Here is a 12,437-nt window from a genome sequence, read left to right as displayed (position 1 = left end):
AGCCCCAACCTGGGTCTACTAGATGACAAATGCATTTTATGTGCATTACTTACTTTTATCCTTGCAAGAACACTATGGAGTAGGAATTAATATTAACATCTCTTTTTAAAATTGTTGAGCCACAATTTAAAGAATTGGTAATGTGGCCAATGTCACACAGCTAGTGAGGAATGGGCTAGGTCAACACAGGTATGTGTGAACCTTAAAGTAAAGGTCTTAGCCATTGCGCTAACCCACCTCTCTGGCTGCCTTCTTTGAGTCAATCTTTGGAAGACTGAAGACAAAACATTCAAATACAGGATGTTGCTTTGTTCACAAAATTTATTAGTAATACACTTAGCGGGACATCCTTCCCCCATCCATCTCCTTATATCCTACTCACAACTCAGAGAGGAACCTGTCTTGAGAGAAAACTCTGTATTGAGAGAATTAACACTTATGATTTCCAAAGATGGCATTATTATTTCCTGAAAATGGTATCACCTAGCTACTTCAACAGATTCCTAAGTCTGTTGATCTGTTCAGCTGTGTCAACTCTTTAATATCCAAGAGGCTTTATGCAATCTTGGCTAGGCACAAAAAAGCCCATAGTCTCCTCATTTTCAATGTCCTTCGTGGCTAAACAATAGATTTTCCCTTTGAGTAGGCTGGAATGGATAACAAAATGTTGCTTTCTAGTCATGACCAGTTAAAAAATTCACCCATCCACATTTATTGTAGCTCCCATTGTAATCCGTAGCAGTAAAAATTGCTTTTAATACCTTACTTATAAATGACCTTTAATGTGCTTCATTACTTAGAAATATTCTCTGAATCCTACTTAAGATGTTATCTTTCCAAACAGAGGAGGCTGGCAGGCTCTAGTCCGTAGGGTCACACAGAGTTGGATACGACTGAAGTGACTATGCACATACACATGCCATTTAACTATTGCTCTCCTTTCGTCCAGAGCTATTGAAAGATTAAACTATTTTAAATACACAATGTCATGGTTTTGTCTCCCTGCTACAGTGGGTTTCAGGTTATTTCATAAAATCAACGTGAATCAAAGGTTTGATTTGTTTTTCTTGTGTATTGATAGTTAAGTAATACTATGATAGGTGGATCTAAAATAGAAAGGATAGAACCTTGGCCTTGATGCAGAATTCCATAGCATGACAAAGTAAGAATTTTCTGCAGATGAGATGATGTGTGTGTGTGTCTGCCCATGTCTGCCTGACACTCTCTGACTGATGAAAGTTGCCAGAGTAAAGAGAAAGATCATAGATTAGTCTTGGGTGACTCAGATTGACTTTGTTTACGGTATGATTTGAAGAGAAAATCACATACAGGTCCATGATAGGTAGGCTGTGCCCAGGGCTAGTTGCTCTAAATACTTTTGTATTTTGGACTCTAGTTGAATAAAAACATGAAGAAAGCAGACCTGTCAATCAACAAGTGATATGCCAGATGCTTTCATGTTTCAGCCTCTATATATCAAAATCAAGTTAAGCTCAATTAAATATTGTTTTCCTCCCTCAACAATAAAAAATTTACAACAGTAAAAGCAAATAAGTTATATGTACAATTTTGAGCCAGTTCTAAATGTAGAAAAATCAAAGTGTGTTGATATTGATATTTAAGGGAGGTGGAATAATGGTCCCCTAAAGATGTTCACATTCTAATAACCAGAACCCATGAATACGTGATGTTACATGGTAAGGGAGAATTAAGGCTGTAGATAGTATTAAGGCTGCTAATCATCTGACCTTAAAATAAGGAGATTGTCTTAGATTATCTGGATGGTCCAGTGTAATAACAAGGATCATTGGGGAAGTAGGACAATCAGCGTCAGGGAAAGTTTGACAATGTCACGTGGCTAGATTTCAAGATGGAGGAAAGGCCCATGAGTCCAAATATTCAATCCTTTAGAAGCTGGAAAAACAAGGAAAGATTTTCTCCTAGGCTCCCCAAAGGGAATACAGCCCTGCTGACATCTTGCTTTTAAACCCAGTGAGATTCATTTGGGATTTATAACCTTCACAACAATAAGATGATAAACTTGTGTTGCTTTAAGCCACTAATTTTCTTTTGTAACTTGTAACAGCAGCAATAGGAAATTAATATAACATTAAATTTCATACCAAGATGTCAGCATTCCTTACAATGATCTAGAAAAGCTTCATGACTTGTCCAAGTGATAGTAAAAAAAGCATGTGCTGTCAGAAAGGGCAATACTTTTCACAAGTTTCCAAACCTGAACTGAGACTCTATTCACAGAGGATAATCAATATCTTCTAGTCTAGAAAATAAATCCTGTGATAAATCAGTTTTGGGTTTTTCTGGAGAGTTTCCTAAGGTTTCAAATTCTAAACCAGAGATACATTTCATTCTTTGATAAGACACTCCAGAGAGATCGGAGTTATCTCTAGGCCAAATTACAGCTGGATACAAGAGAGGAAAGCTAATAATTCCAGAAGGACCACATATACCTTCAGATGTCCAGAAAAATGAAGACAAAAATTTTTCTCTAAAAATAATTTCAGTACTTCCTTGGTGGTCCAGTGGCTAAGAATCCTCCTGCCAGTGCAGGGGACACATGTTCAGTACCTGATCAGGGAAGAATACATATGCCATGGGGCAGCTAAGCCCGTGTGCCACGACTACTGAAGCCTGTGCATGCTAGACCTCGTGCTCCACAACAAGAGAAGCCATTGCAAGGAGAAGCTCACACATCACAGCTAAAGAGTAACCCCCAACCTCTGCAACTAGAGAAAGTCCACACAGCAACAAAGATCCAACACAGTCAAAAATAATAAAATTATTTTTTAATAAATAATTTTAGTATAAAAATGTTATCTTGAAAAGCTATCCGTTGAGAGAAAATTGTGTACTTAGGGAAGGGCTCAACAAAATACTTACCTCAGTTAGAGTTACTCCTGATTTTTTAAGTATAAAACAATAGCTACAGGTACAAGCTGGATTTAGAAAAGGCAGAGGAACCAGAGATCAAATTGCCAACATCCGCTGGATCCTAGAAAAAGCGAGGGAATTCCAGAAAAACATCTACTTCTGCTTCATTGACTACACTAAAGCCTTTGACTGTGTGGATCACAACAAACTGTGGAAAAGAGATAGGAATACCAGACCATTGCCTCCTTCGAAACCTGTATACAGGTCAAGAAGCAACAGTTAGAACCAGACATGGAACAACAGACTGGTTCCAAATTGGGAAAAGAGTACATCAAGGCTGTATATTGTCACCCTGCTTATTTAACTTATATGCAGAGTACATCATGCAAAATGCCAGGTCAGATGAAGCTCAAGCTGAAATCAAGATTGCCAGGAGAAATATCAACAACTTCAGATATGCAGATGACAACACCCTAATGGCAGAAGGCTAAGAGGAACTAAAGAGCCTCTTAATGAAGGTGAAAGAGGAGAGTGAAAAAGCTGGCTTAAAACTCAACATTCAAAAAACAAAGATTATGACCTCTTGTGCCACTGCTTCATGGCAAATAGATGGGGAAAAAATGGCAACAGTGACAAATCTTACTTTGTTGGGCTCCAAAATCACTGCAGATGGTGACTGCATGAAATTAAAAGATGCTTGCTCCTTGCAGGACAAGCTAGGACAAACCTAGACATCATACTAAAAAGGAGAGACATCACTTTGCCAACAAAGGTCCGTCTAGTCAAAGCTATGGTGTTTCCAGTAGTTGTGTACAGATGTGAGAGTTGGACCATAAAGAAAGTTGAGTGCTGAAGAATTGATGCTATTGAACTGTGGTGTTGGAGAAGACTCTTGGATAGCAGAGATCAAGCCTGTCAATCCTAAAGGAAATCAACCCTAAATATTCATTGGACGGACTGAAGCTGAAGCTGCAATACTTCGGTCACCTTATATGAGGACCCGACTCATTAGAAAACACCCTGATGCTGGGAAAGATTGAAAGCAGGAGGAGAAAGGGCTGAAAGAGGATGAGATGGTTGGGTGGCATCACTGATTCAATGGACATGAGTTTGTTCAAACTCCAGGAGACAGTGAAGGACAGGGAAGCCTAGCATGCTGCAGTTCATGGAGTTGCAAAGAGTCAGACATGACTGAGCGACTGAGCAACAACAAATTAGAAAATGTTTGGAGCAATAAAATGGATAAACTTCATAAATTATGGATAAACTTCCAGGTTAGTCAAAATTGTGTTCTTAATCTACCCATCATATCAGACTAAGAGGCAATAGAGGATATTAGGCATTTTTCTCAGTTAAAGTACTCCATGTGATATTCCTGCAGACTTTGAAAAACCCATTGCAGTCATGCATCTTTCCCCTTTTGTTCAATCATAAGCTCCATGAATGGCTAAGCTCTGGTTTTCATTGACTTCCATTCATGTTAAATTCAGGCATTCCGGATTTCAAGTGTCACCTAGTGGACAAAGCAAAGTTTCTTACTAGCTGTCCAAATATCACGAGTTTCAAAACTTTAAGAGAACTCCTAGGAAATGACAAACATCATACTTTCGTAATTGTTCTGTAAGACTCATGTACATATAGAGACTTCGAAATACTGACCAAAGAATTCTCTAGTATCAAGGAAAATCTTAAAAATTCAAAAGGAAGTAGAGACTGTTAGAGTTTTTGCCCTGTGTGGGCAACTCTCAAAAAAAAAAAAAAAAATGCATGTGCACTGTATCTCCCAAGATTAAAAATCACCTCAGAGGATTCCCTGGGGGTCCAGTGGTTAGGACTCAGCACTTTCACTGCTGAGGGCCTGGGTTTGATCCCTGGTTGGGGAACTATTTAATAAGATCTCAGAGCCATGTTGCAGAGTCAGAAGAAAAAAAGAAAAATCACTTCTTGACACACCCATGTCAAGCAAATTTGATGTTAACTTCGAGAAAGCTTCAGATTGACTGGTCCTGGAGTGAATTTTAGTGTGAACAAATCAGTTGTTTAAAAAAAAATTTGGAATAATTAAAGATATTTGAAAATAGACTGAGTAGTAATTGTTAAATATTATGGAAATTTTATTGATTTTGCTAAGTGTGATGATATTATGTTGGCCATGTTGCAAAATAACCTATTTTAAAAAAAAAAAAAAATGTTTACTACAGATCACCAGCCCAGGCTGGATGCATGAGACAAGTGCTCGGGCCTGGTGCACTGGGAAGACCCAGAGGAATCGGGTGGAGAGGGAGGTGGGAGGGGGGATCGGGATGGGGAATACATGTAAACCCATGGCTGATTCATATCAATGTATGACAAAAACCACTACAATATTGTAAAGTAATTAGCCTCCAACTAATAAAAATAAATGAAAAAAAAAAGTTTACTAGAATGTATAGAAATGGAATATTGTATTTATAATTTACCTTGAATTGTGGCTCAGCTGGTAAATAATCTGCCTGCAATGTGGGAGACCTGGGCTCAATCCCTGGGTTGGGAAGATCCCCTGGAGAAGGGAAAGGTTACCCACTGCAGTATTCTGGCCTGGAGAATTCCATGGGGTTGCAAAGAGTCAGACACGACTGAGCGACTTTCACTCTGAAATATTTCAGCAAAAAATAATGAGTCAAGTTCCAAAGAGAAGTGTAAAAAAAGAAAATATTCTAACCAGTTGAATACTTATAGCAATATTGGACCACTATTTATTAAGAAGCCTGAATTTTGCTGTGAGAAGCTGATGAGCTCCAGGTCTTGTTTTGGCTGACTGTATACAACTTCTCCATCTTTGGCTACAAATGGTGTAATCAATCTGATTTTGGTACTGACCATTTGGTGATGTCCATGTGTAAAGTCGACAATTCAACGCCAAGAAAAAGATCAATTAAAAAATGGGCAGAGGATCTGAATAGACATTTTTCCAAAGAAGACATACAGATGGCCAACAGGCACATGAAAAGGCATTTAGGAAAATGCAAATCAAAAGCACAATGAGATATCACCTCACGTCGGTTAGAATATCTATCACCAAGAAAACAAGGTAAGTGTTGGCAAAGATGAGAACGGCAAGGAGAAAAGGGAATCTATGTACGCTGTTGGTAGAAATGTAAATTGGTTCAGTCACTATAGAAATAATATAGAGGTACCTCAAAAAGTTAAAAATAGAACTTCCATATAGTCCAGCAATTCCACTTCTGAGGATATATACAGATATCAAATCATTCCCTGGCAGGTCAGACAGTAAAGAATCTGCAGGAGACCTGGGTTTGATCCCTGGGTCAGGAAGATCCCCTAGAGAAGGAAATGGCAACCCACTCCAGTGTTCTTACCTGGGAAATTCCATAGACAGAGGAGCGTGGCGGGCTACAGTCCATGGGGTCACGAAGAGTCAGACACGGCTAAGCAACTAACATCTTCACATCTACTTGAAACTAATATAATGTTATATGTTAATTACATTTCATTTTTTTAAAGAAGCTAAAGTTATGCCAAGAACTGCCTCCCACAAACTCATTCAACAAACATGTATTGAGTTCTCACGTTAATTCGGCACCCATGGAGAAAACAGTACAGAAAAGACAAAGTTTCTATCCTCCAGGAGTCTATGGCTATAGCAAGCTCTGCTCTTCTGAATCTCATACATTAAATGCCTTAGGCCTAACTCTAGGCTCACAAGGGGGAAAGCAGGTATACTACTCTTGCCCTACATAAATCTTAAGAGGAAGAGATCTAAAGAGCTTATGTTTTCTTTCATGTCTTATGTGTCTTATAATTCCCCCCAGGATTAAGAACAGGAAATTTCTTGCATGAGGTATTCAAGTAGTCCTTCATTGGAAGGACTGATGCTGAAGTTGAAGCTCCAGTACTTTGGCCACCCCTGATGCGAAGGGCTGACTCGTTGGAAAAGACTCTGATGCTGGGAAAGATTGAAGGCAGGAGGAGAAGGGGATGACAGAGGATGAGATGGTTGGATGGTATCACTGATTCAGTGGACATGAGTTTGAGCAAGCTCCAGGAAATGGTGATGGACAAGGAAGCCTGGCGTGCTGCAGGCCATGGGGTCACAATGAGTTGGACACAACTGAGCGACTGAACTGAACTGAACTAATTCTCAAACAGAATCATAGAAAACACAATTGCCGTGAGCTTTGGCTGCACTTGACTGCTCAGAGCCTAAGGCCATGAAGATGCCAATAAAGGCTGGAGCTCAAGAATATGAACCCAGATCCAAGGCTTCTTCTCTGACACCCAGCCATGAAGCTCCTTTTCCCTATCTTTGCCAGCCTCATGCTACAGTGGCAGGTGAACACAGGTAATGTGAAATCCTGGGTCTAAGAGGGAGTGGTTGGAGGAAGCAGAGATTTGGCAGTCCTTGATAATGGAAACCCAAAGAGACACTGAAAATGAGATGCCCAAAGATACAGCTGAAAAGTTCGTATTGCATCAGTCATTTACCATCCGTCACATAGTCCCACAGGCTCCAGACCCAGACTGCGTCTGATGGTGATACACATGGAGCTACAAAAGAAGTAGGGTATTGTTTGTGAACTCAGAAATTATTCAATATATACAACTGCCTCCTTGCCCTCTACATAGCTTTCACCTGGGATTCAGGCCAAGTTTACCCCATTTTTGCTCTATTTCTAATTTAAACCATCTCTAAGTAAAAGGTCTGATCAGTTTATACTTTGGTGTAATAAGAAGGAAGACCTTAAAATTATGCTAAAAAAAAAAAAAATCTACTCTCAGGATTCAGTGAACAGATCTATGTTCTCCATCTCAACTTTTTCAAACTTCTACAGAGTTCCATTCCTTTTCTCAGCCTTTGTTTTACTGGAAACCCCCAAATTACCCACAAGAGCCTCTAGTAACACATCAGGGCAAATGGCTAAGTCAGAAGATTGACCATTGTTTTCTGCAATGGAGACGGAAGCATTGAGACTTGTTTCAGAATACAAGAATCATCCAGATTTTAAACGGGCAATGGGTCAAGGAAGGGAAAATAAAAGAGTAGTCAAAGATGTGTCTAATTTTTTTATCTTGGGACCCTAAGAGAAGGGTTATAAGTAAGTATGGTTGTGTCATCTCCGGTAAAGTCAAATTTGACTCTCAAATTCCACGTAAGATAAGGTTAATCAGGGTAGCTGCTTAAAATACAAGTATTTTACTGTGTTTTCTCTGGTGAGGAACAATATTGAAATGCCTGTGGACAGTAGGTGCTACATAAATCTCTTGTGCTTTATGGAAAATCTGTTGAATTGTTGAGTGAAGAAGAAGCTTCTGGATTTGGAGAAAAAAATAGATGAACCTTTGGGATGGAAAAACATCCAACAGATGAAGATGAGATACTACACTAAGCAGGGGATTTAGAGATAGAGATAACAATGCAGGAATTATCTTCATAGAGGTGAGGTTAAGGCTATGACAATAAATAAGATCTCTGAGGGACATAGTGTCCAGAGAGGATGAAAATGATAGAACACCATGCTGCAGGAACCACAGGTCAAGTGATTGTCAAGGAGGGTGAGGTCATAGACCACTGAGTTTGGCAAGAAGCCAGATCTTCTGAAAAGTCCAGTTGATTCTCTTTTGAAACTCTTTCTTGGGTTACTTTTTTTTTTTTAATATGGAATGCTTCAAGAATTTGCGTGTCATCCTTGCTCAGGGGCCATGCTAATCTCCTCTGTATCGTTCCAACTTTAGTATATGTGCTGCCGAAGCGAGCACTCTTGGGTTACTTTTATGAGAGATTTTACTCTTCTCCATATTTCCTAGGATCCTGGGAAGAGATAATGATACTCAACAAGTGTCTAAGATGTTATATATTAGAGATCTAAAATCTTAACCCTGAAGCAAATGAGTTTCCTTTTCTTCTTAAGGTTTTAATTATTCAATGAGAAGAGACTAGAGATTTATTTTGGATTTCAGAGATGTACAAAGACTCTCTTGGCCTGCCTGTTGCCTTCATCAACGTCCCTAACCACTGTACTTTTAATTCAGCATTAACAAATTCACTCTGACTCTATTCCTCTCGCTCTAACAATTTTAATATCACATCTAGTTATTAACCTTAGCACATTGTTTTCTCTTTTATTTGTGCAGAATACTTTGGCTTGAGAAGATGCATAATGGGTTTGGGGAGATGCAAAGAGCACTGCAGCATGGACGAAAAAGAGTTAGATAAATGCAAAAAGAAAAAATGCTGTATTAGATCAAAAGTGGTTCAAATGATAAAAAACTACATACAAAATGAAATGCTCCACATGCTTGAAGAGGACTCTCAGCAAGTGCTAAAAATTACAAAGAATGTTAGTGTCATGATGCAGACCAAACATCATAATTTATCTGTTCTGCCCAAAATCAAAAGTGCCAATGCTTTTGTCAACATCAACACCAACATCTTCCCAAATGCCACCGTTGTGAACTCTGCCACCACCAACTCCGTGAACTCAGGGAAGATAATATACACTGCTACTTCTACCAAAAAAAAAAGAGATTCGGCCACTGACTCCCCACCACCAGCACCACCTCCATCGTATACACTTCCGACAGCATGACTGAGCTGGAGAAGCAGATGAGCAGGGATTCGGGTCTTTCCCTTAAAACACCAAGTTCCTCTTTATCTATTCTATCTATAAACTGAGACATAAAACTGTTTCCTCTGTTATCAGTCATTCAATAAACACTGTTCAAGCACCCACAGTTTATATAATTTTATCTTTCTCACAGGAGTCTCACAGAGGAAACGGAGCTAGAAAGTAATAGAATTTTCGTTGACATGCTTAGGAGAAAGTGAACAACAGAAATGCTGACTGTGTTGAATTTAACCCATCGATGGGCCAAAGTAAGCCTCTGTAACAAAAATTTATGGCTCTCATATTATGTGCTTTTCTTGGGGTGATAGGAATGAAAACAGCAGACATATTTTCTTTTTCTATAGATTTTTTTTTTCCCATAGAAAGGCCCATATAATGTGGGGAGACCAAGTTTACTTTCTCCACAGAAGAAATTCATGAGGCCACTTAAGATGAAAATATGGGGCAGGGGGAGGCGGAAGATATGACTTCTGCCTCTGATCCAAGACATTTTCAACCAGATTCCCAAAGGGACAACAGGTAAAGCTGTGCTTCCAGTGGATACAGACTACAAACCACAAATGCAAACCATGAAGGTAATTTTTAATTTTCAAGTAGCCATATTAAAAAGGCAAAAATAAATAGGTGAATTGAATGTTAATAATACATTTTATTTAATGCAGTAAGTTCAAAGCATTGACATTTCAACATGCAATCAATGTAAAAATTATTTGAAATATTTTGCCTTTTTTTTGGTACTATGGCTTTGAAATTTCTTATGTACATTACTGTTACAGCATATTTCATCATACTAGTCATATTTCAAGTGCTCAGTAATCCCATGTGGCTTAAATTTCCAGCCTCTAAAGGCGAGGGTGGGATGTTTCAAGAGAACAGCATTGAAACATGTATATTATCTAGGGTGAAGCAGATCACCAGTCCAGGTTGGATGCATGAGACAAGTGCTTGGGACTGGTGCACCAGGAAGACCCAGAGCGATCGGGTAGAGAGGGAGGTGGGAGGGAGGATCAGGGTGGGGAATACATGTAAATCCATGGCTGATTCATGTCAATGTATGACAAAAACCACTACAATATTGTAAAGTAATTAGCCTCCAACTAATATAAAAATAAATGGGAAAAGAAATTTCCAGCCTCTAGAACTATGAGAAAATCCATCTCTGTTGTTAAAGTCACCCAACCTATGGTATTTTGTTATAGCAGCTCAAGCTGACTAGTGAGTCATAAAGAGACGGTATTGGGACTTCCTTAATGGCCCAGTGACTAAGATTCTGCACTCCCAAAGCAAGCAGCCCGGGTTCAGTCTCTGATTAGAGAACTAGATCCCACATGCTACAACTAAGTGTTCACACGCCACAGTTAAATGTCCCGCATGCTGCAGCCAAGATCGAAGATCCCAAATGCAGTAACTGAGACCCAGCACAGCCAAATAAATAAATAAAAATTAATATTGGAAAGAGTGAGAGAGAGAGAGATGATATCCTTTTCCTCCTCCTTGCTGAGCTCTGGGTAAAAACTAAAGGTAGGAACAACAGATGCCTCTTAAAAGACTCCAAGCCTCTCTGCCTTCATTCTGGGTTTGTCACTAAGCAAAATTGAGTAACCTTAGTAGAATTTGTATACTTAAATCAAAGATATCAGCTTATATAAAGTTATAGTAAGATGTGTAGAAGATGAATGACTTTCACTTTTCATTCACTTTCATAGTAAGATGTGACTGTTTATTGTTAACTCTGAGAATAAAAGCCACAGAATGCATAGTAAAAGGCAATAAGCATGGAACAATTGTTTAATAATTGTCAGACAATTTGAATTTTTACACACAAACTGGGTTTGAATTTACTAATAAATACCAAAAGTTTCTATTTTAGGGTGAAAATAAAGGAGTCCCTTTGTGCTCAGTGCCCTGTGCACACACTTTGCACAAATTGGAGTTTGACTTCAAATTCCAGCATATGGGTTAAATTGTGCTCATTCATGTCCTATTCACAACCCCATGGACTGTAGCCTGCCAGGCTCCTCTGTCCATGGGAGGAGAGAATTTCCAGGCAAGAATACTGGAGTGAGTTGCCATTTCTTCTAGGGGATCTTCCCAACCCAGTGATTGAACCCACGTCTCCTGCATCTCCTCTGTTGGCAGGTGGATTCTTTACCACTGAGCCACCTGGGAAGCACTAGGAGTTGAAAGGATCACAGCGATTATCATTGCTTTTGGAACAGCTGCAATTGGCTATCTAGCTAACAAAAGATTTTATATTAGGATTACTGCAGCAAATCTATGGTAAGCATTCACAACCAGAAAGACAACTTCAAGATAGTATATGCTTTTAACTTGAAGATTTAGAAAATAAAGCTGTATGGTAGCTGCTTCTTTAAATTTAGAATAATAACCTTTGTCAGCACAATGATCTCTCTGTTTTCTAATACGTTATCTAGGTTTGTCATAGATTTGTTTTGTTTAATTTTGCTTTGGAGATTGGATGTTTATCAACAAACTGCTCTCTAAAGTAAATTGTATCAAGTCAAAATCACAGGAACAGTACAGAGCTGTCCCTGTTTTGCTTCACCTTTGCCAAGTAGCTAGATGGCACATTTTCAAAGACTGGGAGCTAATCTTCTAGATATTCTATGAGTACTCAGTAAATTGACCCAGTAGCCAGTTAGACAGGCTAACCAAATCTGTTTGACCTGATGGCAGAGCTTTCTGCTTTATCATCTGCCCACTGCCCAACTTCAGATCTCATCTGAAGTCTAATAAATATTGGAGCTCCAGGCAAGTAACACAGGTAGCTCTGTCCTACCCACCCCACTGCACTCTCCCCAGGCATGTCCCCATCATTCAGGCAAGAAGTTTTTGCCTCTGGCTTTTGCTGTTGTCTTGTTCCTCACTTCAGTAATCTTAAGTAACCTGAAATTCTCC

At 39.1% G+C, this 12,437-nt stretch overlaps 1 protein-coding gene and 1 non-coding gene across 2 annotated transcripts; one reads left to right on the top strand and one right to left on the bottom strand.

The window, feature by feature from the left end:
* The first annotated feature begins 7,176 nt into the window (after positions 1–7,176).
* Positions 7,177–9,479, top strand: DEFB129 (defensin beta 129). The gene is made up of 2 exons (XM_043882817.1): positions 7,177–7,234; positions 9,025–9,479. The coding sequence occupies exons 1-2, from the start codon at positions 7,177–7,179 to the stop codon at positions 9,477–9,479; spliced, it is 513 nt and encodes a 170-aa protein (XP_043738752.1).
* LOC122682277 lies at positions 8,543–8,649 on the bottom strand. Its single transcript, XR_006337295.1, has one exon. It is a non-coding gene; the product is annotated as a U6 spliceosomal RNA (small nuclear RNA).
* Positions 9,480–12,437: the final 2,958 nt, after the last annotated feature.

Source organism: Cervus elaphus, chromosome 23, assembly GCF_910594005.1.
Source record: "Cervus elaphus chromosome 23, mCerEla1.1, whole genome shotgun sequence".
Lineage (NCBI taxonomy): Eukaryota > Metazoa > Chordata > Mammalia > Artiodactyla > Cervidae > Cervus > Cervus elaphus.
This window is presented reverse-complemented; position numbering and strand designations above follow the sequence as displayed.

Coding starts and splice junctions, on each gene's coding strand:
- DEFB129 (XM_043882817.1), top strand. CDS start 7,177: ATGAAGCTCCTTTTCCCTATCTTTGCCAGCCTCATGCTACAGTGGCAG. Junction 7,235..9,024: donor ACAGTGGCAGGTGAACACAG/GTAATGTGAAAT, acceptor TTATTTGTGCAG/AATACTTTGGCTTGAGAAGA.